The sequence below is a fragment of the Microcaecilia unicolor genome, chromosome 7, assembly GCF_901765095.1.
Source record: "Microcaecilia unicolor chromosome 7, aMicUni1.1, whole genome shotgun sequence".
NCBI classification, from domain to species: Eukaryota; Metazoa; Chordata; class Amphibia; order Gymnophiona; family Siphonopidae; genus Microcaecilia; species Microcaecilia unicolor.
Window position 1 is genome coordinate 198,962,530 of NC_044037.1, and position 26,802 is coordinate 198,989,331.

Here is a 26,802-nt window from a genome sequence, read left to right on the forward strand (position 1 = left end):
GGGTCATTTTTCTCACTGTTTCTGTTACTCCTTCTCAAATCAGCTCAGTCATCACAGCAACAGACTTATTTTATTAGTTTATTTGGATTTTGCTCACACAGTGCTGCTGGGGCTTCCCCTCTCCCTTGCTTCAGGTGTAATCACAGGTTCTTAATGTTGTCTTTAAACCTCTTAGGCACTGACCCCTGACGTTACTGAGGGCTCGCACTGGCACCTATCCTTCTAACTTTACCCACCTGACAGTGAGCACGTCTTTTATCCAGGGTTATGAGGTATGCAGTGCAGGATATCCATCTTCTACTCCACTGTGGGATGTTATGCCAATGTGCGCATGCAGGGATTGGGTCAGGAGGCATATGAGAGGGTGGCACGTACACACCAGCAATTTAGAGCTGCAACGAAGGTCCCAATACACAACTAGAGGAGCGGTCTCCGGTACAGGAGGAGTGATGCAGTACCACAACTCCCATCAGAAGAGCAGTAGGACACTGGCCAGGGTATACCTGCTGATGAACCAGAGGAGGAGCTATTAGTGGAACCCATCCCACGTGCACCTAAGTTGGAGGATGCAGAGCTTTTGCGTCAAAACCAGCATTTGTTGATCCAATGGCAGAAAAAGCTGGAGCTCATGCGTCAGGGTCTGCAGCTGCAGACGAGGAGCCTGGGATGCAGTAGGAGATGTGGCAGGTGATGGAGAACATTTGGCAGCAGTTGTTGGGGCTATGCAGGGACCTGCAGGACTACACCACTGCCTAAGCAGTCCAGAGATTCCTCAGCTCATGGCACCGGGAATCCCAGCACCCAGAGTGGCAAGCGAGCCACCACATCAAGTAGCGGGATGGCAGGACTTGCCAAGAAATCTCAGCTGGGTCGCACTGGAGAAAGGGCTCATGGTTCCATCACAAGGGCGGAGGCCCCTGGGCCCAAACAGACTACTATTCTCTCTACTGTGGCCCACCTCTTAGGAAACAGGAAGTTACATCAAAGAAGTGGGCCACAGTAGAGAGAAGAGGCCGGTGCTGGCAGAAGTACAGCCTATGGGAATCACTGTCACAGCCAACTTTTGGAAAACAAGAAAAGAAGATAGATTTGGGGAAGGGGGTTGAGAAAGGAAGGGTGGGGGGGGGGATGCCTGACCCAGGCCTGTGTAAGGGGTGGAAAGGAGCATGATGCCCCTCTGTGAAGAATGCTGCCTGAGACCCCCTCCTCAGTTGGCCTAATGGTAGGTCCACCACTGAATATGGTGTGCTGTGAGCCAGATGTTTGTAATGGTGTGGTGGTGGGGAGTGGGGAGGAAGTTTCACATCAAGAAATGTTTCACTTAAATTTACTAAAATGTCTCCATATCAGATCTTGTTGGGTGTGGACGCCAAGATGGAGTGATGCAGTGTCAGCTCTCCTGGGGGGGTGGAGGGCTATCATTCTCCTCTGTGTCTGTCGGGAGCTGCTGTTGGGACACTGGCAGGGACTTCCTTTGTATTTGGGCCAAACTGTGGAGCATGCAACAGGCCATGAGGATCTTACAGCCTTTTTCATATTCTTTTGCTTCTAGTATGAGCTTTATGGCCACATTTTGGTCAATTTGAAGATGTATGTCTATTTTTTTTCTTAAACCCTGAAACAGTGCGTTTAATTCAGCCAATTTTAAAATTAAATATTTAGCTCATGCCTTTTTCCAAGGTGATTTACATTCAGGTACAGGTGGTATTTTCCCTGCCTAGTGGGCTTTCAGTTTCAGGGCTCTTTTTACGAAGTGGTGCTTTAGCGTGCATTGAATGCAAAGATGCCCATTCAGTTCCCATTGGCTTTGTATTCAGCGCATTCTAATTGGTAGCGCTGTTTCGCAAAAGTAGCCTTAAGTTTGTATCTGAGGCAATGGAAGGTTAAATGATTTACCCAAGATCCCAAGGAGCCATAGTAGGATGTGAACCAGAAACAGAGCCTGCGACATACAGCAATATGTTTTTCTTGTTTTTTGTTTTTTTTTTTATCAAAAAGGGTCTAATAGAACAAATCATTTTAAGTATGTAGAAACTCTTCCTAGTCTGTTCAGAAATTTTTGGCTGGAAGTTCAGTTTGTCATCAGTAATGATACTTAAGAACTTAATAGCGTTGACCACTGGAATGTGATAAACACCCATGAGTAGATCTGATGAGAGCTTTTGGTTTTCCCTAGATTACGCTAGAGTTTGCTTGTCAGCAACCACTGGGAAATAGTAATTTTACAGTTTAGATTTAAGATATACTGTGTGTCTGAAGCATTGTCTCTGAAGAATCTTAACGGTGTTCAACCCTCCCATGAGATTCTTAATTGCCTTAAAGATTTCAAAATTACTCTTTTTTTTCCTCATCTGAGATTTTGGTTATTCCTGACCTAATTAGGTATTTCTGTGCCTCCTCTCTTCATATGTTTCCTGTTTGCTATTTACTTTGGAACATCTACCTCAGGGTCTCTGAAGTTTACTTTAGAGTTAAGGACAAGAACAGTTATTTTGTGGCATGCGGTCTTAAGAAAACAAAATTGGTCTATTGCGGAGGGTTACATGGACAAGATTAGAAATCTGGGGCATGTTCCAAAGCACTGTTCAAAGCGCAGTCTTTAATAAGCAGCAATTTTAAATCCTTACATTGAGCTGAAACAGGTTTGGTAATGGCCTTCATTCCTTTTGATGCTGCCACTTCATCAGGTTCCTGAGCCTAGTTCTGGTTTTCAGTGTTGTCTTTTTCCCCAGTTATGTTACTCCTGGGGAGTTTTGTGCAAAGCAAATAATTTTGAAAATTCTGCTCATATTTCAAAATTCTGCAAAATTTTTCTCGCTTTATTTGTAATTTTTTTTGTGCTGAATTTCGCCATCAAACGGCCTGGATACTCCCTGTCCTAGGCCTGACAGCCTCAACTTTCTTCTTCCTCAGGCTCGGCCTCATCAGCTCTCTTTCTACTCTCCACAGTTTGAACCCGTTCAGCCCTTAGGAGTCTTTTTACCAAGGCTACTGCAGGAGCCCGGTAGTAATGCCGATTCCCACTGCGTAACATTTCTAGCACCAAAATATTATTTTTAATTTTTTGGTGTCAGTTGCTTACCTGGTGGTAATTGGGCAGTGCCATAAGACCGATGGGCAAAGAGATTGAAGGTTGCAAGTAGCAACATCTTTCTATCTGTGTCGGGATATTTCACCCACCCGGGCGGGGGCTTATGTTATCTGGTCACACAAGCAAGCATTCAGGTCACCTATACCATCAGCAAAAGAGCCTGTTATCCATGGGGATAAGAATGGAGTAACTTTTTCGCCATTCAATAAGAACTACCTTGAAAGGCTGTGTAAATTGAACACAATAATCTAACACCTAAGCTGAAAGGAGATCAATTAGCTGGCAGAGACCTGAAGATAAATACCAAATAATTAGAAGAAAATTATGCCACTTATATGAGAGATGTTGGAGTTAGACATGAATAAATTTCCTTCAAGGGGGGACCTTCTACTTTTTCTATGATAGTGCTAAAACCAATGTTGTCATCAGTTTACTTTAATATTATGGACAGTTTGCCTTTTGCTTTTTATTTCTCTTATATGTATTTGTTAAACACTGGAGTACCCAGTAAAGGGGCTTTATTTTTTTTTTAATTCTTAAAGCCACTCTGGTGTCCAGTGCTTTTCTGCTTTTCATATTTTCACTTATTACTAATTAGCATGGAACCCTTTATAGTCTGGGTGCCCTGGTTTAAGTTTTGAGAGCAAAGATGAGAAATTTTGGCCACAGACCCTACGGATTGATTATGTACCCGTCTCAGGAGTGACCCTCAGCCTAACTACTGAGGGAACTTCAATCTTTGTTCTTAGCTAAGATTTAGGATCCAGTCTCTGTGGCCCAGATGCTAAAAACCTAACGCCAGTGTGCATGTTAATATGCACAGCATGCACAAAACCCTGCAGTGCACATGTTAATCTGTGTGCTGAAAGTCAGTGTAAATTGTATTTAAATGTATTGAAATGGATTCAGATAAGGGTGATTATGTATTCATTCCAATGCTTGGAAGACAGCGCAGAATCTAATGTTGGCCTTAACGTCAGAAACAAACCACTAGGTGCTGAAGACGGCAGGACTGTTTGCTAGAACTCTTGCCTTGACTTCTGAGGGGGGGGGGAGGGGGATGTTCCTCTGTGGGTTTTCAGTAATGTTCAATTATGGACTATGCCTCAGCAGTTTTGCTTTGTCTGCTCAGGTAATGTTATGTGTTTTTATACTTTGTTTATTGAATTTCAATAAAAAAAAGGTTTGGATGGAAAAAAAAACATCTTGCCAGGTCAGGGATGGTGTTTGGGTTTTGAGGAGAAGATTTTGTCTGCATTTTTCACATTAAATGTCCAGTTTTTGTCTTCTTTTAAAAGGAGAAAGGAAGTGCTGGTAGTGAGGAGAAAAAAAAAAACATGTCTCTGAGCCTGAGCAAAGCTGGGGGAGAGGGCGGGCATTGGCGCCTGTTTTCCTGCGCTCTTAGGAGATTTAAACTGAAAACTTTTTGGAGGACATACATTTCACGACGTGGGGGAAGGGTGCTGATGTGCTCTTTTTTGCCTGGTGCATGTGCACAAGAGGTTTGTGGTAAGCACAGCTCTTGTGCGCATGTGTCAGTCACGTACCTCCCCCCTTGCTTTTGTTTTATAGCACACATAAAATTTGCATCTCATTTGCTTTGGGCATTGGGGGGGGCTAGTTTTCAGCATTGTTCTTGCGCTATGGGATGTCTGTCCTTGCCCTTAGCACCGGAGTTTTGAGCATCAGGCACTGTGATCAGACCTTCTGGCTTAGGGTAATCCCTGCCTCAAAGGGACAGCTGTGGATCAGACCAATTTCTCTGATCAGTTTTATGCAAAGCAGGAATACTTCAGCCTTTTCTGTCTGGCTCCAGGAGGCAGCTGATTAACAGACTGGCAGCCCCTGTGTAGTTATGCTCATGGGGCTGATGCTCAAAAATAATACCAGTATTAAAAAGCAGTTAGCGCCTGATTTGCACACACTTTGTGTGCCGAATGCTCAAGGGGCTCTAGGTGGATGTTAAAGTGTGCGCTTAAGATGTCAGCTAATTGTATTGAAATGTATTTGGGACTCTCTGAATTTGAAAATATATCACCATCTCTTATTGAGTAGCATTGGCTTTCTGTTGCATTTCATATTAGATTCAAGTTGCTGTTGTTGGTTCACTTGGGACTGCATCATGCTTCTTCATTTTATTAGTGCAACATCTTGCTGCTGTATATCCTGCTAGATCATTATGATCAAAGGACACCTATGGACTTTTTGTTCTAGACCTGTCAGTTGAGGAGACAAGGAGATGTGTCTTTTCTGTGGCCGGTCCAAGGGAATGGAGCCAGATACCTTTGATCAAACAGGCACAAGATACTATCATTTTTAAGAGATTGTTAAAAGGCTATTTGTTTCAACAAGCATATACTATGCATGGGACTGTGAGAACAGACAGTAGTCTGAGGACAGTGGGAACACCTGTGTTGTTTTTGTATGTCTGTTAGTTGGTTGTCTTGTTAGTATTGTGATTTTATAAGTATGCATATATTTTTACTTTGCCTTGGATCAAGGTGGAATATAAGTAATAAACTGCAAACCCCCTTGGGGCTAGCTCTTTCTTTCTTCCCTCTCTCCCATTGCCCCCCCCCCCCCAAAAAAAAAAAACTGGGAAGAACCCTCTTAACATGCTCTCTCCCTCCTCAGCTTGCTATACTCCCCAGGCACCCCTTCCAGCTTGCTCTGTTCCCCCCAGCAAACTTCCTCAGCATGCTGTGTTTCTCCCCCCCCCCAAAAAAAAACCCAAAAACTGAACTGCTCTTTCTATGCCTCCTCCAACTCCCACTCACCACTGGAAAAAAAACACTTAGCATATTCTCTCTGTCCCTGCAGCAATCTCTGCCATTTGCACTCAAGACAGCTAATAGTGCATGATTAATTGGAGGAGGAGGAGTTTGGCTGCTCCTTGGGCCATGTCCTCCTATTCCTCTCCTGCCCTGGGCCAGACTTTTAGTTTGAACAGTACGGGGCACTGTACAGCTGCGCAACTCAAAACACTCAGGCCCAGATGCATCAACCAAACGTAAAATAATCTAAAACGTAAAAGTCCTTAACGAATTTGAAAAAACGAAGAATTCACCAAAAAAACCAAGTCGTACATGTTCGGTGCGGTATTGTAAAGTACAATGCATTAAAGATTCGTTAAACTGGTGTAATCCCCGTCGGTAATCGGCCCCTAAAGCATGCGCAGAGAAGCCAAGCGTTATGCTGGCTGCTCTGCGCATGCCACAAACGTCAAAACAACCAAAAAAAACCCCAAACAAACAAACACGTTGCATTGAAAACCCCAAGGGTGATGAGAAGCTGTCCCTGACAAACTGAATGGTTGGTTATGCTAAGTTCAGTCCGGGAACCTGCAGGAAAGTATGATTGGATCACAAAGAAATACCTCACCTGTCTGGATGGCTTCTGTTGTGAAGGCTATGAGACTCTCGTGTGAGAGTGTTTAGAATTGTGCATGGAAGGATTAAAAAAAGGATCAGGAGGGGGCAAAAACACTCATCAGGAGCGTCCTCTATGAGCGTCCTTGCCCCCCCCCCCCCGCCCGAGGTCGCCGCTGCTCCCCACTTCCCCCTGCGGCATAAAAATCAAAATTTTAGCAGCCCCCCCTCCATTCCTTTCTCTCTTCTATTTCTCCCACAGCTCCGCCTCCTGCCATACTGTGCCCCCGGGCCCCGCCCCCGCCGCTCCCCCCTCCACCTGGCCCCCTCCGCCTTACTGGGCCCGCGCAGCGCCTCTCGCCTCTGTGTGAAGGCGCTGCACAGGCAAGAAGAACAGCTGATTGCCGCCGAGTCTTCATGACGTCTCTCCTTTTCTTACCTGGGCCTGTCCTCGTCTGACGTAAGTAACCTACGTAGGTTACTTACGTCAGACGGGGGCGGGCCCAGGTCAGGGAAGGAGAGACGTCCTGAAGACTCGGCGGCGATCAGATGTACTTCTTGCCCGTGCAGCGCCTTCACACAGAGGTGAGAGGCACTTCGCGGGCCCGGTAAGACAGAGGGGGGGGCCCGGTGGAGGGGGGGAGCGGCGGCGACTACCTCAGGGGGGCAGGGCACGGGGCGGAGGATGGCGGGAGGTGGAGCTGTAGGAGAAAGTAGAGAGAAAGGAAGGGAGGGGGGTCGGGGCTGCTAAAATTTTGATTTTTTAATGCAGGGGGAAGCGGGGAGCAGCGGGGACCTCGGGGGGGGGGGGGAAGGCCATCCATACAGGACGCTCCTGACGAGCGCCTTGGCCCCCTCCCGATCCTTTTTTGATTTTTGTTTTGATCTTCTATTTTATGCAGGGGGAAGCGGGGAGCCACGTGTTTGTGTTGGTTATTTAATCTCACTTATATTTTCAAACATGCCAGCTTGGATTTTTATGCTGCAGGGGGAAGCGGGGAGCAGCGGGGTGTCTGTATGACAGCTCTGACCTCACGTTAAATATATCGCGGTAAATGATTCGGTGCAATCGTCGGTATGGTTAGGGCATCCTGAATTGTCCACATTGCAATGGTAGTTACTCGTTTGTATTCCGTTTTCGTTAGCTGCTAGCGTCGTCGGAAAATGGCCTTTAATGCATGCTACGGTTGAAAATTTCTTCGTTAAAGGGTTGTTAAAGGGTCGTTAAAGTTTAGTGCATCTGGGCCTCAGACACTGGGTGGCTGAGGAGGAGGAACAGCAGCCAAACTCCTCCTCCTCGTTGTGCATTACTAGCTGTGTGGCACACAGTGATTGCTATGGGAGTAGGGAAAGCATGGTGGGTGCTTTTTTAGGATTGGGGGAGAGCAGCTGAGGGTTTTTCTGGTGCAAGGGTAGAGAGAGAGGGGAGGAATAATGCCGGCTACTTTCGCCTGTGTGGCTAACTTTTTCCTGCACAAATTCTGTATTACGCTGTTTTGCAGGATTCCCCCAGGAATATAGGACTAAATTTTATATATGGCACCTAAAAAATCAGCGCAAAGAAAACCAAACAAAACAAAGCCAAACCTGCTCAGGACTTAGAACAGCCCAAACCGTGCTTCAGTTAGGTGCAGTTTATAGAATAGCACTTATGCCCGGGAACAGCGACTACATTTAGGCATGGCCATGTATACCAATGGAAACATGCTTATGCCTAAATTAGACATAGATCCCATCTTATTCTATAATTACGCTCCCGATCCGCCCGTGACCCTCCCATTTCCGTGCCCTCTTTTGTGACTCACACATAAAATTTAGGTGCAGATCCTGTTGTTAAAAAGCCAGCTATTGGCACTAATTAGCTCATTATTGAATTAAATTTCACTCCCAAATTTGCATGTGCGTTTTCAGCATTTTTTATAGAACTGGGGTGATAATATGGAAAGCCTTGCACTTTCTCAGTAGCAGGGAGAGAGCAGAGCATATCCTTATATTTAAATGAACTTCTAGCCAGTGTTTTACTGTTGGAATGTTTTACTTTTGTGAAATAACTTTTTCCACAGTCAATTTAACCTGCTTCCCATTGGGGCTTTTTTTTTTACCCTACCACCCTTGCTGTAAACATATGTTCCTCTATAGGGCAGGCAGAGGCCGAATCTCTTGCAGATGTTCCTGTCCCATCTGTGCCAGCTGGCAGAGATAAGCTTGTATCTGGAAGCCCATGCTGGCTTCTCCCCAGAGACAGAACTGATTCATGATACACAATCTGTGACAAGGGAGTGATGCAGGGCTAAGATTTGCTGCCAGTTTCAAATGGGAACCTACTGTGCAAGTCCCCCGAACATGCCAGGAGACTGTGTGCATAGAGGTTTTACACAGTTGCAATGCAACATGTAGAATAAATAAAACAGAGATTTTTTTTTACAAATCTTCCTTTTGGCAAAAAAAAAAAAAAAGGCAGAAGAAAGAAAAGATGATAATGGGGGTGAAGTGGCAGGTTTCAAACTATCTGCACTGGGACAGAGAGCACATATGCATTTTACCGAAGGGTCTTTCACCAAATCTCAAAGCAAACATATTTCTTGGAAAAGTATGTGCAAAGACCTGAAAATACCACCTACGCGTGTATATTTCCTCAGTGAGCACATCTGTGGGAATGCCCCCTCCTCTCCCAAGTCAGGGCGACAACGTTCTTGTGGAAGAATACGTGGAATGTTTGGTAGCACTGAGGTAGGGCGATTGTGAGAAACCTGATTAGGCAGAATGCTTTATACTAGAGGTATGTATGATAAAGGAAAAGAAAGTACAGCTTGTGCTTGTTATTAAAAATATTTTTTTTCCTGATTTTGAGGTATTTTTTTGTTTTAGTTTCACCAATTTGTATGTGCATTATGGGGACAATTCTATAATCTAGACATTATAATAACATATATGGGCATATGAGCTAGCATGGTGTCTCAGCGCTATTCTGCAAATACCCTCTTAACTTACATAGTATGTATTTGCAAGGGGGCCTACCTAGGGACAGGGATAGACGGGGAGGGGTGAAATGGACTCGGTACCGGGTGGAAGGGGCAAATGGGGAGAAAGGAAGATGGACTCAGGGAAGGATGGTGGTGGGAGATGGACTTGGGGGAGGGTGGAGGGGGAAATGGGGAGAAGGGGAGATGGATTCAGGGAGGGTGGAGGAGATGGACTTGGGGGCCAGAAGAGGGAGGAGAGAGAGAGAGATGTCAGATGGGGTAGAAAGGAAGGAAGGAGAGATATCGGGGTAAAAGGGTTACAAGGGTGGCGTTCCCACATGGATATTAAGGAGACGAGTGAGAAGAGGATAGTGAATATCAGGGGCGTAGCCAGACACCCAAGTTTGGGTGGGCCTGAGTGGACCCAAGGTGGGTGGGCAGAACTCCGCCTTGTCCTACAAGTGATTTGGTTTCTCCCTCTCTCGCCTGCATGCCATAAGGTCTTTCAAACATCCCCTCTCCCCCGTATACCTTTTAAATAGCAGATTTTCACTGGCAGCAAACAGTTGTTGGGAGATTTTGACTGGTGGGGCTTGGGGTCCCTGCCAGCCACATTATAGGTATGCTGCTACTTGGTGGGCCTGAACCTAAAGTGGGTGGGCCTGGGCCCACCCCGGCCCACCCTTGGCTACGCCACTGGTGAATATGGTATTCTATAAAACTGTGCGTAATTTTCTGGAATGCCCCTGACCCGCCCATGCTCCTCCCCTTTTGCAGTTATGAATGAATGCACTTAGGGTCTATCCTAAAACTGGGTATGTAATGTATTTCCTGCACCTTGGAGCTTAGCCGAGATTGGGTTGCAGAGCCGGTGGTGGGAGTGGGGGCTGGTTGGGAGGCGGGGATTGTGCTAGGCAGACTTATACGGTCTGTGCCCTGAAAATGACAGATACAAATCAAGGTAAGATATACACAAAAAGTAGCACATATGAGTTTATCTTGTTGGGCAGACTGGATGGACCGTGCAGGTCTTTTTCTGCCGTCATCTACTATGTTACTATGTATCCATTACAATGCATTTCCACACCAAAAGTTATAGAATTCTCAGATAATGCACGTTACTCAAAATAAGGAACCAAAGTTTTGATTGTAAGACAGTTGCTTCCTGGTTTATCCCTATAGATTTTTTTCTTCACTCTTGGGCACCTTTATAAATGTCTGGAAAAATTCAGCCTTTTGGACCATGAACATTAACAGATGTTTCTGAAAAAATAGACACTAAAAGTCTCTGATCCTATATAAGAATCATGTGTTGATGTTATTCATTTCCCTTGTTTGTATTCTCAGCCCTCACCCTTGCTCATCAAGATTTGTAATCCAACATTTACAAGCATTTGTACCTATCTGAAGTTAGTGTATCCAAACACTAGATAGAATCTTAGGTCACAGTGGCAGGTTTACTGAAAGACTCCTCCCTTGTTCAAAAAGAGCCAAAGCAATTGTGGCTGGTATATTATAAGCAGGAAGACTTAGATAGCGGTCCGTTTTCGATGAGGATTATTATAATAGAAGTCCCCAAAGTTACTTCAGTAGATTTTCTGCAGCTCTGCCAAAAAGTCTACTTACTCCTGTACCTGCTACCTCTCTGGGCCCCTCAGCTTTAGCCTCTCTAATTTAGATCTGGAAAGGCGAGTTTGTAGTCCTTTCAGTGTAAGTGTGAGCAGGCAATTGGGGAATTGCTTGATGATCAAGGCTAAGAAATATTCCCTCATCCTTCTGAGAAGTTAGTTACTCCAACCACACCTGCACAAATCATTTCATGAAGACAGGATTCAGGTAGGACACTAAACCAGTGATAGAAAGTTGCCGATGTGATGCTTCAAAGGGCCCTGAGGAAAACCTATGAATTTATGATCTTTACAGGAGACCCAATAAACTATCAGCAAGAAAATGTAAATCTAGCAACTTGAAAAGCTTTATGAAGTGCATCTCCCTTTAGGCTACCATCTTGGCTGGGGGAGGGGGGTGTCCTCTTATTCCAGTCATTTTGCTTTCATTCACAAATTTGTTCTCTCTCTCTCTCTCTCTCTCATGTGCTTGATAACACTTGATTATAATTGGAAGCTACTGGCTTTCCACATGCATTCAAAAACATTCTATAGCCCACATGCAATCATATAGGTTACTGTTAATATCATTTGTGCTATACACACTACTGATGAACACATGGCATATAAAGGTAAGCAAACAGCATAGTGGTATGTTGATGAATTATGCGAGTTACAATTCTCCGAGGACAAGCAGGCTGCTTGTTCTCACTGATGGGTGACGTCCACGGCAGCCCCTCCAATCGGAATCTTCACTAGCAAAAGCCTTTGCTAGCCCTCGCGCGCCAATGCGCACCGCGCATGCGCGGCCGTCTTCCCGCCCGAAACATGGTGGAGAGGCATTGAAAGATATTGAACAGAAGTCACACAAAATGAACTCTCATAGAATATTTGTAATCATTGGGTCCCTGCATAGATATGTTTTATTTTTTTCACTTTTTATATTGCAGTCCCAAAGCATTCAACGCAGCTCTTTTAAAAACTTGCAGATCTTCAATATCCTCATGAAAAGGAAAATCCCAGACATCCCCAAATATCTGTTTTCTTAGTATATACTGGGTATTTTCCTATGTGGAAGAGAATAGAATATGAGTGGGCAACCATGGTCCTTGAGGTACACAACCCAGTTGGATTTTCAAGATTTCCGCAATGAATATGCATGAGAATTATTAGCATATAATGTAGTCAGTGCATGCAAATAAATATCAGGCATATTCATTGTGGAAATCTTGATAATTGAACTGGGTGGTGACTCTCCCTTTTGATGGAAGAATGTGATGATGTCACCAAAATCCAATGAGAAAATATAAAAGATAACACACCAGTATGTACCCAAATGATATAAAAACTAATAACAGGGAAACATCCCTTGTCCATTGTGTAATGTGCAGTGGTGGTGCCAAGGGTATTAGATGCCCTTGCATCCCCCTCCAGTTATCTTTCAAGCCCCTCCCCCCAAGAATTTCAGCAATCATGATTATCCCATCACTTGGCCTATAACAATCCTGGGTTGTTCCAAAAATGCGTAGATGGACCTCACACTTGTAAATATTAAACTATGTTTTGTATGTACATATATAATGATGGCAATTTCCAAAAGCCATTTATCTGGGTTATTTGATAATTACCTATCCTCCCTCCAGCTAAAACTACATGCTGATGGTTGGATCCATTGTTTTGCTTTGATTGCAGCTCCTCTCCGCTCTCCCCAAGAAGCTGCCGCCCTAGTCGTCTGCCTAGTTTGCCTGGTGGTTAAAGCCAGCTCTTGTAGCGGGCTCCTCCTGTGATGATGTGTATTTAAGAGAGTGTCTCTACTGAATGAGGCAGCTGAGAATCGACTTTCCCTATCTTACACTTTTCCTATGAGAGCACATTCTGTGTTTGTTGGGAGTTAGAGAGGCATCCTACACTAGGCAAGGGGCATTTGTTTGTGAAGGGAACGTTCCTCCTTGATGTAGCTAATAAAACAATAGTGTGCCTCACAAGTGTGCATAGGAGATGTGACCTTTCGTTTTCATTTTTTTTTTTAATTTCTTCATTCATGTGAGTCTTCCACAATTGTTGTTCAGTGTTCTCTTAGCATCCTTCAAAAATGACATGATATTTTCCTACTAGGAATGAAACATATCCATTCTTTTTTTAATGCCTATTATTTATTTATTTATGTTTTGCTCACACCTTTTTCAGTAGTAGCTCAAGGTGAGTTACATTCAGGTACACTGGATATTTCTCTGTCCCAGGAGGGCTCACAATCTAAGTTTGTACCTGAGGCAATGGAGGGTTAAGTGACTTGCCCAAGATCACAAGGAGCAGCAGTGGGATTTGAACCGGCCACCTCTGGATTACAAGACTGGTGCTCTAACCACTAGGCCACTCCTCCACGCCTATGGAGTTAGATATTATAAGAGAGATTTTGAGCATATTTAAATCAGGCAGTTTGGTGACTGAAGTGTAGGAAAGTAATTTTGGCTTCTTTTCTTTAGCTCAAGTTGACATTATGGCATATTTTGACACCCGGAGTGGATCATTTTTTAACACCCTCTCCCCCCGCCTTAGACGAACAAAAGATTTCCTCGCTCCCTCCCTCCCTCCCTTGCATTAAAATGAATACCTAGGTTGGTGGGGATGTTATCTTCCTTTGCCCAGTTCTAGATGTTAAACAGGTCGGGAGAGAGTGACTTCATATTCAGAACTGGACAATAAGAGCCGTACATAGTGTAATGAAGTTGACCACATAATATGGATCTCTCTTACTGGGGGACAACCTATAAGAAGTGTAAAAGGGTTTTATTTATTTGGTATTACAGAATGCCTAGGTAATTTAGAACACTGAGTAAATATAGACAACAAAAATGGATGAACACTGATGAAAATCCTTTTTTCTTCCTAGCCGCCACTGGTTCAAGCAATTTTCACTGGGGATCCAGAAGAGATTCGGATGTTGATCTATAAAACTGAAGATGTCAATGCTTTGGTAAGTAACTGGAGCCTGTGAAATTGGTTGTCTTTGTACTTTGTTTCCCTTAAAATACATTTTTTTCTGCAGTTAAGAGATCAGTCAGATGTTCACAGTGCTACTGAGAGGGACACCTGACCTCCCCAGGTTTGCTTTCTGTTTGCAAGCTAGTAAAAATGGAGGGAATGTGACTTGAATTTCTAAAGAGCCTCTTAATTAACTGGGTTTTATAGAGCAGAGGTCAGGCCATTTAGAATTTTTGTATTTCTGTTTGAATCCTTTTGGCTACAGCTCTCACATAACAGCTAAAGAACTGGCACTGTGCCAAGTTCTCCCATAGGAATGGTTGTGCTGTGTGGATTGGATCATTTCTGGCAAAGACCACAGGGAACAGTTATAAATAATTTGAGGTTAGTAGCCAAAGATCTTTCACTCAGCTTTCTGCTCTGTTTGTAAGAGCCTTTATTTAAACTGAATAACATTTAGAAATGTTGCAATTAACCATTCACAGCCTCCTTTGGTATGTGCCACTTCTAGTAAAGGCAGCAGATACAGCAGCAAAATGAATTCATACACAAATCTGATTTCATAAAAGATTTTCTCTGAGCACAGAATTGAATGGATCAGTATATTTGATAAATGTGGCCTGTAGGCCTACTGTGGATTTCTAGGCTTAGCAGTCTGTCATTTTATAGGACCTTCAGATGTATCAGTACTTTCTAGCTCAGGCTTGTATTAGAGAGTGGATGAGTAGCCTAGTGGTTAGAGCACCTGCTTTGATATCCAGGGGAGCCTGGTTCAAATTTCACTGTTGCTCCTTGTGTTCATGTGGAAGTCAATTAATTCTCCATTGCCTCAGGTACAAAATTAGATTGTGATCCCTCCAGGGCCAGGAAGATAATCTAGTGTGCCTGAATGCAGTGGCATACCTAGCTTGGTTGCCACTCAGGGCGGAACACCCCCCACCCTGCCCACCTTCCCCCTCCAAGCAGTAGAGGGTTGCACTGAGCACTTGTGCAGTTGTCAGCTCTCCTGGTCACCTGCGCTGGAACAGGAAGTTGACCTCAGAGGGGGCAGGGGACTGGCAGAGCCGACAGCCACACAACTGCTCAGTGCACCTTTTTACTGCTGGAGGGGGGGTTGCTTCGCCTTGGGTGGGCCCCATTACAGCCTGCACCTGGGGCAGACTGCACCCATTGCCCTGCTTTTGGTACGCCACTGCCTGAATGTAACTCACCTCGAGCTACTGTTGAAAACGGTGTGAGTAAAATCCAAATAAATAAATATTGTGTTGTATTATAGCTGCTCTTTCCCTTTTTCTTGCTTCTCCTGCCATGTAAACAACCAAAAGCACAAATTCCTGTAGAAAACTGGAGGGTCTAGAGCAAGCTTGATTGCAGGAGTGAATTTCATTTTAACTTAACTAGATAGAGAATCCAGAGCTAATTGACCCAGAGGTGTAGCCTAGTGGTTAGTGCAGCAGACTTTGATCCTGGAGAACTGGGTTCGATTCCCACTGCAGCTCCTTGTGACTGTGGGCAAGTCACTTAACCTTCCATTGCCCCAGGTACAAAATAAGTACCTGTATATATGTAAACCGCTTTGAATGTAGTTGCAAAATACCACAGAAAGGTGGTATATCAAGTCCCATTTCTCTTCCCTCATCCATAAATTCTCTGTAGCCACTTTAACCATTGCTTCTGCAGAAGTTGAATGTTTTATATTGCCTTGTGAATTTTCACCAAATATTGTTTTCTTTTTCCACAAGGCATTTGTGACAACTGTATGCTTTCATAGTGTGGATCAGTGAGAATTAATTGTTTTAATATAAAAGTTTATTACACTCTAAAAAAGAATGAATATCTGGGTAGATATTACATTTGCTGCATTGCTCATTGTACAACAAACCCATCAGCTTGCCTCTCTGCCTAGTAATATGGTCCTTGTATAAGGTCTCCTGCAAAAGGCGCTTTCGGATGTTAACTGTGGTGTGTTTTGTGTGTGTATTTGGGGGGGGGGGATGGGTGGGCATGCTTGGTGGGATGAGGAAGGCAAATATGTGAAAAACTAGGACCAAGGGGAGTGATTGATTGACTATTTTTTCTCCTTCTTTCTTGTTAGTCTATGTTAAAGACTTGTCAGGCACATAGTTGGATGCTGTGTTTTATAATTGTGATACCTTTTTGCATTGTATTGGATGTTTTAGCTATGCTAAAGATTCTGTCATGTATATAATAATCAGGTATTCTATACTTTGTGCCCTCTTGGTTCCTAATAAATATATTTAGAAAAAAAGGTTTATATATTGTCTCTATGCTGCTTATACCATATATTCACCAGTGAAGTCTAAGCTGGTGATTAACCGATTTAGGGTTTTCTAGCACCTAACATTCTAGCATACGAATACATATCAGTTGCTCTACAAGATTAATGAACAAATGGGTGATAGTTATCCTGGCATGGTTAAGGTGAATCTTGGGTGAATCTCTTCATAAAGGTGATTAATAATCGCAATAAATAAATAAAGTTGATCACACTTTTACTCTAGATTGAACACATGCATATTCAAGCCACAGCATATGTTAACATTCAGTGAAATGATAGGGACACTCATGGCAGGTGAAATATGAAATGTATTCCTAGGGTATATTTGAATATCTAATGGCACTTGTTAAAATAATTGATGGTCCTCAAATGCTTTGCCTGATTCATTATTCATACATATGAAAAGAGAAATTAATACTTGTATACAGAAAGCTAGAGTATTTTGTACAGACTTTTAAAAAAATTATATTTATTAATTTTTCAAAATTTAAATACAAGATTGCTCTTATCCAGCAATACAGATATCAGTATTATTAAAGGCATAATTTACAAAATTCAAAAAACCAAATAATCTTCCTTAGACCACATTTAGTAGAAAGAGGGGGAGGGAAAAGAAATAAAGGGAGATTCAAAGAAATAATTCAAATTAAAGCTAGGTATTAGTAGTAACACAAGACTTCCATCTTATACATAACTATTACCTACGTCACAAACCCTAAATAATTTTCTTCATATCTAGAAATGTACACAACTGCTCTTGGGCAAAAAATACATACTTACTCCCCCTCCCCCCAAGTCTAACCATACATTTACAGGGATATGCTAAAAGAAACGTGGCTCCCAAATTTCTTGTCACATCAGGGTATATCCAAAGCTTTTGCCCACAAAACTTTTCATGGGAATGTCTAAAATAGAGTCTCAAAGTTGCGTATAAATTTTGTTTAAATAAATAGGAGACCAACAAAATAGCCCTTTGGCTAGTTTCTGAAATAGACTCTCCAAAATTGTTGATATATTCTTAAAATCCATTTGGGCCTCTTGGCCTACATTTCCTTCCAATTCCCCCTGGGATTCCTTTGAAGAAATAGGTAAGTAGTATTAATCGGAGGAAAATTTCAATAAGATATCTCTTACAAAGGTCAGTTGATAGTATTCTAGGAGATTTCAGAAAGTTCAATACACAGAGGGTTGAGTCCTCTATTAAAATTCTGTTTGCTTCCATGTAGAGCCAGTTTATCACGGGCTACAACACTTTTGAATTCTTTAACATCTTTCACATTATCACAAATTTGATCCCTTTGACTGGAAAAATCAATTTTGTTTACCACATCTACAATTTTAACTATATAAATTATTTAATTTGACATTTATAATCCCACATTATACCGCACACACTCGAGTTCAATGTGGCTTACAATACCATAAACAAAATATCAAATAAGAGCAGAGTAGCACAAATAAGATACAAATAAGAACTATTAATGGCCAGTTACAATCTAACATACTCCATCAATGGCTAGAAACCTCTCAAAGAGGACAGTTTTTAGTCTTTTGCGATATACCAAGTAATCAGGCTGACCCTTGATTGCCATTGGCAGTGAGTTCCACCACTTAGCACCTTGGTATTGAAAGTCTGCAGAATGAACCGAATTAAAGTGCGCTCTCTTGCAATCTGGAACATGAAGTCTAAGATAGTCCCTAGAACCAGAGGTTGTATTATATAAGAGAATAGTTATTAAGGGCTACATGTAATCTAGTGTTATGCTATATAATGTTTGAAAGACAAAAACACATAATTTAAAAATAATCTGGCTTTAGTGGGCAGCCAGTGCAGCTTACATAATAATGAAGTGGCTCTATCAAAATGCGATACCTTGAGGACAAGCCTAACTACTGTATTTTGGGTCGTTTGCAGCCATTTTAGGACACACTCATAGGCGGTCGGTGGCCCAACTGTTTGGGGAGGCTAAAGGGGGTGGGGTTAGGGGTGGGGCTAGGGGCGGGGCTTATATCCATAATTGTATGACAACACAGAAAAAAATAAGTAAAAATAAAATAATCACAATTAATACCTTTTATTAAATTTAGATATTAGATAGGTATCATATGTCAAAGAATAAAGTAGTTGCTCAAAGCATATACTAACCACAATTGCTCAACTGCAAAACACTATGCACAACTTTGTCCAAAAACACACTCATAACTTTACTGTACCATAAATATTACACTGAGCAGACCTAATACACCAATATACCACCATACGGAAAATGCAGACCGTCAACAATATGAAACAAGGGATCATAATATCACAATTCTCATGTAGAGCCACAAAACACCCTTTTAGGGTGGATAGTGTTCACAATGAGCTCCTTTTATGTTTCAATGGTTTTTATTGATGACAAATCGAAAAGTACAAATCCACCGTAACATAGCGGCTTCAGTGCAATTCAACAGAACTCAATGGAGCAACACTTCAAAAATACTGCATTATGTACAGCCATCAAATATTTATAACTTTTATCCCCTTCCCCCCCTCCCTAACTGTGTTCTATGTTTAACTTTCTATATTTCAACGATTGTTATTGATGACTTGACTCCGCCAAGAAACAAAAAGCCATCTGGTGATACAGAGTATATACCTATTAACAGCAAAGTACAAAACCACTAACACCAAAACCACATATACACAGTATATTCTGCTGGTATATCACCCTGACAACATAAGTTACTTGTATTATATTTGAACTCATATATCCCCCTCCCTTCCCCTACCCCCTCCTCCCTCCCTATATACCCATACAATGTTTTCCCCACCGTGCACCAGTCTTAAGTATAATATTAATCATAATTTATTAAGGATTAGACTTCTTCCCCGTTGTGTTATCTTGGCCAAGTAGGGGTTCCAGATCCCAAGGAATCGGAGTTTCCGTTTATAAGAACCTCTAGCCTCTTGTGCTTCCCAAGTAATTACCTGATGTACTTGGTTTCGCCAATGCCAGTATTCTGGCTTGTCCTGTGAGGCCCATTTTTGCAAGATGCACTTTCTTGCTATCAAGCAAAGCTTGCGACACAGCAAGGCTTCTCCCGCTCTAAGCCCTCTAAATGTGTCTGGACAATCAAGCACCACCTGGGCAGGCGTTCCCTGTACACATTTCGGCAGCATGAGAGAAAGAAATGCCACCACCCTCTTCCAAAAGCATCTTATAAGCGGACATCCCCAAAACCCGTGATATAAAGAGTTAGCTAAGTTGCACTTCAAGCAAGTGGGAGTCTTTATTCCACCTGCTCGGAATAGCTGGACTTGTGAAAAGTATGCTCTGTGTATAACTCTGTATGCGCACTCTCTATATCCTGCACCAGTAATTAATTGTGTAATATTCTTAAGATGCGCTGCAATATCCCAAGATGTTAGGTCTTGGCCTACATCTACCTCCCAACGTCTCTTAAGCTGAACCAGCTCCTTTTCAGGCACTAATGCCCAAAGTTTCTTTTGTAGATTGGAAATGGAGGGGGCCTCATTAGAGACTTCGGCAAATAGGTTTAAAATTCTCTCTCCCAAGCGAAACTGAAGTGCCGCCTTATTGAGAGAGTGAACATAGTGTTTCAACTGACAGTGTGCAAAGGTGTCACCCCACCGAATGGACTCTTGAGGGATCAGATGGTCTAAAAGTCTAAGCTCTCCTGTGTGGCTTACCACTGTTCCCAAGTTCTTGAGGCCTTGTGCTTCCCACCGCACAAATACTGGGTTTTCCTGTCCGGGTCCAAACATAGGATTCCCTCTAATCGTTAAGAGTTCCGACACCTGTGGATCCCCTCCCAGATGTTTCCCCAAGAATCTCCATGCATCCCGTACAGGTCCCAGAAGAACAGATTTACCTCCCATTTGTGCCAATGATGCACCATCCCCATGCAATAACGAGACCAGTTGGGAAGGTTTAAACAATTCCCTTTCTATGCCCAGGGGTGTATGGTATTCAGAGAAACAAATCCAATCACGTACTAGTCTCAGATTACATGCTATGTTATATAATTTAATATTAGGCAATCCCATACCACCTTGCTTCCACCCCCCCAAAAGTAAGGGCAACCGGATCTTTGCCTTTTTATATGCCCAACAAAACCTCGTCACCAAACGATAAAACAGTCGTATATCTTTCTGTAATAGTCTTATTGGCAATGTTTGCATGGCATATAGCCATCTAGGGAGAATAACCATGCGTACCATGCACAGTCGACCTGACAGTGACAGTGTTAACGCCTTCCAAGCTTCCAACTGCTGTTTTGTTTTCTCTAACAACCACTGTATGTTAGTTCTATGTAAATCCACTGTCCTTGTTGTCAGTAATATACCCAGATAACGAAAGGAGTTCTCCACCCATCGCAGTGGAAATTGTCCCACCCATGATCTATGGGTCTCTGCCGTTATGGCCAACGCTTCTGATTTGTCATAATTAATTTTAAATCCTGAGTATGCCCCAAATTCTGAAAATATTTCCAACAAGTCTCCCAGTGACTCCCGGGGGTTAGTAAGGACCACCAGCAGGTCATCAGCAAAGGCTGCCACTTTGAATTCTCGGTCTCCAAACTTCACCCCACTAATTGTCCTACAAGAGTAAATATCGCGGATCATAGGATCCATATATAATACAAAAAGTAAGGGTGAAAGTGGGCAACCCTGCCGAGTACCCCGCTGAACGTTAAATACTTCAGAGTGCATCCCATTCACCCACAGCTTAGCCTGTGGCGCTTCATATAGAACTGCTATCGCCCTCATAAACCACCCCTGAAATCCATATTTTTCTAGGGTAGAAAACAAAAAAGGCCATTCCACCCGATCAAATGCCTTTTCGGCATCAAAACTGATCATAATGGATGGGTCACCTGTGTTCTCTAAACGTTCTAGGGAGGCTAAAATACATCTAAGGTTCCGTGTTACCGACCTCCCCTGAACAAAGCCCACTTGTGCCTCATGGATGACGCCTGGAAGCACTCGTCCCAACCGGTTCGCCAAAATTTTTGCAAATAGCTTTACTTCCTGGTTAAGAAGCGAGATTGGCCTATAAGATGTTACCAGGGTGTGATCTCTTTGGTTTAGGCAGTACTATTATCTGGGCTAAATTGAGGTGTTTTGGTAGTTGGCCGTGTTCCACCCAAGAATTAAATGCCTCAGTTAAAGATGGCACTATGGAATCCCCCAACATTTTGTAAAATTCTGCCCTTAAGCCATCTGGGCCCGGAGCTTTACCTAGCTTGCAACTTCCTATGGCCCAGCTCACCTCATCACTACTTATGGGAGCGTTCATAACCTTACATTCTTCCTGCGTTATGTGTGGTAGCAAAACATTTTCCAAATAAAGGGCTTCACTAAGGCCACTCTCCTCTCCTGGATTATATAATTGCTGGAAAAACCTTTGAAAAACATCTCTTATGTCCTTATCTGCATGACGCAGTATACCCCCTCCATCTCTAATGGTTAGTATATGTCTGGACATGTTCTTGGAATTAATCAGCTTCGCCAGCATTTTGCCCCCCTTATTCCCATATTTATAAAGTTGGAATTTATAATATGCCTGCGATTTAACTGCCCTGTCTTGTAGTAAAGTATTCAACGCAGTCTGAACATTTATAATGTTTTGTCTAATCTGGTGAGTAGGTTGTTCTCCAAATTTTTTTCGTAAACCAAATAATTGTTTTTCCAAGCGTAAAATTTCATTATCTCTGGCTTTCTTGTGGTGACTAACATAACTTATTATGTCCCCCCTCAAAACCGCTTTTGCAGCCTCCCAGAATAAAGTAACCCTATCTTTCATCTCTTCATTATTGTGTGAATAGTCCTTCCACTTGTTTACAAGAAACTCCCTGAATTTTTCATCTTTGTAAAGATAACTAGGAAAAGACCAACCTCTTCCCTTCCCCTCTTGAATCCCCACTTTCCATGACATCGACACCGCTGCATGATCTGAAATTATGCAGGGACCAATCTCCGCTCCAATTACATCCGAGAAACTCTCTCGCGAGACCAACAAATAGTCAATCCTGGAATGAGTTTCATGCGCTCTAGACTGATGCGTATATTCCCTTTCTAACGGATGTAGGACTCGCCATACGTCTATAAGGTCAAGTATTGAACAGAAATCTGGCAGTCCCCTCCCCTTCATTGGCCCTTGCCCTGACGGGGGATTAGATTTGTCCAACTGAGGATTCCAAGCCATATTAAAATCTCCCCCTAACACCAAAGGTATAGATTCTACTTTAGATAAAATCGCTACTAAGTTCTTATAAAATTTTAGGTCAAGCTGGTTTGGGGCATATATACTTCCCAGGAGTAACTGCTGTCTGTTTATTGTCGCCTGGCAGAAAATAAAGCGTCCTTCTGGGTCTTTCACGATGTTATTAATTTGCATTGCCACCCCTTTTCTGATTAAAATGGCCACTCCTCTTTTGCGGCCCACTGCCGATGAAGCCACACACTCCCCCACCCACTATTTTGCTAATTTAGCATGTTCATTCTCCGACAGATGCGTTTCCTGCAGAAACACAATATCTGCCTTAATACGTTGTAAATACTGCAGTATTTTAGATCTTTTTATGGGGGAGTGAATACCCCCCACGTTCCACGTAGTTATCTTAACCATGTTTCCTACAGGTAATAATAATTAACCCCATTTACTTAACATCATGTCCAGGAAGAACCAGCCCAGCCTCCGGTCCCCCCCATGTAAGATCTCAAAATCCTCACTAGCACACACTTCATAATAATTTGCTTTTGCATAAAATTCAATCTTATTCTTCCTGTCTGGCGCACATTTTCTAACCATCCCTCCCAACCCCCTTCCCGTCCCACCCCGAAGCATCCCACCCAAACTCCCCTTCGTTCCCCTACTATCCCTCTGCGAGATCTTAGTCACTATTAACGCCTCCCCCCCATCCCGCACCTAACCAGCCAATACTATTCTTAGGTGATATACCTCCTTCTTCTTGAGCCAAATTAGTGATCCACACCTTTTCTCACCATCTACTCCATTTCACTTGTTATGCAGATTATATTCTGCAAATGAACTCCCACAGATATGTATTTGCCAAAAGAAACATTTTTAACATTTCTCCTGTTCTCCCCGGCACCCTAAGAACCTACATCAGGGCGGGCAGACACCATCTCTCAACTCCTGCAATGCTATAACCTTTAGATATTATTAAATATTATTAAATTTTCTTAAACCCTTTCATAGCAACAGGTGCAATACATTTGTAAACCCGGTAAACAATTTTAACCATTTAGAACATGTCATCTCGTTAGCATTGCACTGTTAATGATAATCATATACTCTACAAACATCCAATCTCGAGTTTATCTCTTCAGCAACTGGCCAGTCCGTTGGTGGGAAGTTTTTTCCTGTTCCCTCATAGAGGAACATGTATTGCTTCACACCACCAGCATGTTGTTTACATTAAGCTTACTCTCTACTGCCCCAAACATTTAAGAGGGCTGCCAGTTATCTTGATTTTTCCATTCATTATTTTGCCAGCCATGATGTTGCAATTTCCTCCCCTTCATCCACCAGTCCTGAACAGATTAAATATAAAGTTCTGCTCCGCACTTATGACACTTAAAAGTAGATCAAAACTAATAGTTAATATAAACCAGTGGTTAACCCAAAAACTCTAAAATTTTCCAAACAAATCCAACCGATTCTTTTTGTAACTCTCTGCTGGTATCTGTGCTCCTTGCCGCCCTCCAGTCCCCGCTCTCCATCAGCAACAAGTAGAGACCAGGTATTAAACAGCTTTTCTCAATTCCACCATTGAGGCCTATTAACAGTCAGGACTCTGCCAACATGTGGTGTTCATTAAGCTTTTTCTCTGCTTCTGTTGCTGTTTGAAAGGTCTGCCAGCGATCTTGCACTTGCACCCGTAGTTTCGCGGGATATTGCAGAGCAAACTTTATCTTTTTTGCTGCCAGCTTTGAACAGATAGGATGGAATCTTCTTCTCTGCTCCTGTACTGCTTGGGTGTAATCCTGAAAGATCAGTATATTCTGTCCTCCATATTTCAATGAGTCTCTCCGTATCTTAAAGCCCTGGAGAATTTCAAGCTTATGTTTGTAGTTTAAGATTTTTGCCACTACTACCCTGGGCTTAGCATTTATCTCCAGCTTCCTTCCCACGCGGTGTGCGCGCTCAATCACCAACGGCCCCGCCGAATCTGTTAGGGCCAATTCCTTTGTCAACCAAGCCTCCAGCCATGGCTCTAGGTTGCGCTCCGGCAATTGTTCAGTAAGCCCTACAATGCGCACATTGTTCCTTCGTGATCTGCTCTCCAAATCCTCGATTTTTAACCCTTGTTCTCTCAGCTGTTGCTGTAAATTTCGCAAATCGGGTCCACAGCTGCGTGTATCGTCTTCGATTGCGGAGACTCGCGTTTCTAAGTCACTTGTTCGAGTGCCCAGACCGTCCATTGCCATTTGTAGATTATCTAATTTATCATTTAGCGCTGTCCATTTCAGAGCCCAAGCGCTCGTAATTGCGCCGGTCAACTGGGAGAGCTGCTGCTCCGTGAAACTCGGCACCGCCGCTTCGAGGCCTACCTCCGCCATCTTGCCCTCTGCGCTGCTCGCCTTGTTTTTTCCTTTATTGGCCAGCCGCTGGGTCATTGCTGTTGGCGATTTCGTGATGTATTTTTCCATACGCTGTTACTAATTAACTCAGCGAATTTTGAAGGACTTCTCCCTGGTGTATTAGGCTGTTTACGGGATGAGGGTCTTGGAGCTGAGGCACCACGCTGCTAGCTCAGCTCATGACGTCACGTGACCGACCACAATGAGCTCCTTTTATTAACGACCATATGTAGATCCTTCAAGAGGTAGTGTGTCATGATTTAGGCTCTACACCCTTTCTGATGTTTTGGTGCCACCTCAGTAAGGCCAACATACAATCTCTCCACTGCAAAACACTATACACAAACTTGTGCAAAAACACACTCAGAACCTTACTGTACCATAATTATTACACTGGGCAGACCCTAATACACCATATACCACCCAAACGGACAACATCACAGACCGTCAACAAATATGAAACATGGGATCATATCACAATTCTCATGTACAGTCACAAAACATCCTTTTAGGGTGGAAAACTGGAAATTCACAATGAGCTCCTTTTATTAATGACCAGATAGAGATAACAGTTTTCAAATTTCAATTTTGGCATAGTATAAGTCATCACAAACAAAATATAGGAAAACCAAAGCATTAGGGGCTTATAGCCCATTTAGCTATGTTTAAACAAAAGAGATCTGCATGAAACAAAATATTTATTTTTTTATTTTGACTTAAACCTTCAGTGTCAGCACCTACCTGAGCTACCGCTCCTGAAATCCAACGTGCGCTGCGTGTCACAATTTCCTTATTAGGGTCTGGGAAGGAAGTGGGAACACCTCAGACAACCACTGATAACCAGCCTTGAGCGTTGTTGAGCCTTCCCTTCCCATTTCTCTCCATAATTTGTCCTACCGTCATGATTCCAGTCCTCCTTCCCTCACATAGGACTTGAACTAGGAAAGTCAGATGGTCTTAGTCTGAATTTATCAGCAGGCAAAAGTGATTTGCATTCCAATACTGACCTGGCTAGTCAAAAGGGAGCAAACTTGGGTACATCAGACTCTCAGTCTCCTTCTTCTTGCCTTCCCCGCGCGTTCCCGCCTATGCGGAACAGTACACGGGATGGGAGTGAGCGCCCAAAGAAGGCTGACTGGCTGCTGCGGCGTGACTCATGAGCTGAGGGCGAGAGCCCAGTCGAGGCGGGCGAGGGGCGAAGAAAGAAGAAGCAAGCAAGCAGTAAGCACTGCAGGCACACAGAGGATGGTGAGAACCCGAGCGGGCCAGGCGGGTGGAGCTCAACTGCCTGGGGCCTGGCCGTAGGGACTGTATGGGCAGGTCTGAGCCAGCACACCCTACCGTACACGTACTCACAACTCAACCTCATGAGGGATTACAAAATTTTCAGACCACACTGCGCAGTTAGCAGCAACTGCATTCTTTATTGTCTCTTCCAAGGATATCGGTAAAATGTGTTAAGCAGCCTATAATACACAGCACGGGTTAGAAGGAGTCCCTGTCCTGATTAACTTCTTACTCACGCTAGGGGGTCTCCCACCCATCAGGACTTTTTTTTCTCTTCTTTTATAGAGGTGAACAAACAACCGTCGTGATATACAGAGAGACATAAATAGCTATCATGTGACACCAGCTGCAACACATAACATAGTAATACATAAACAACTCTCATGTAATTCACAGCTGCAATACCTATTGCCTTGGCCTATTGGCTTGTACATAATGATAGCTTACAGGATATTGCCCAAATATAGAATACATGTCCTGTGTCATTGGACAGGCTTTGGGCTTCTCATCACATTTCCCAGCTGCACAAATATACTTATTGATCAACTTTCCTTCTATTTGCCTATGCCCATTTAGATAGCCAAGTGTCAT

The 26,802-nt window shown here is 43.1% G+C and overlaps 1 protein-coding gene across 6 annotated transcripts in view; it reads left to right on the forward strand.

Annotated features, from left to right (window-relative positions):
- ANKRD44 (ankyrin repeat domain 44) overlaps window positions 1-26,802 on the forward strand; it is a 477,800-nt gene that overhangs the window by 212,656 nt on the left and 238,342 nt on the right. For all 6 annotated transcript variants that reach the window (XM_030208682.1, XM_030208683.1, XM_030208686.1 and 3 more), the window contains exon 2: window positions 13,920-14,003. In XM_030208682.1, coding sequence (XP_030064542.1) covers window positions 13,920-14,003 — 84 coding nt within the window. The remainder of the gene's footprint in view (window positions 1-13,919; window positions 14,004-26,802) is intronic.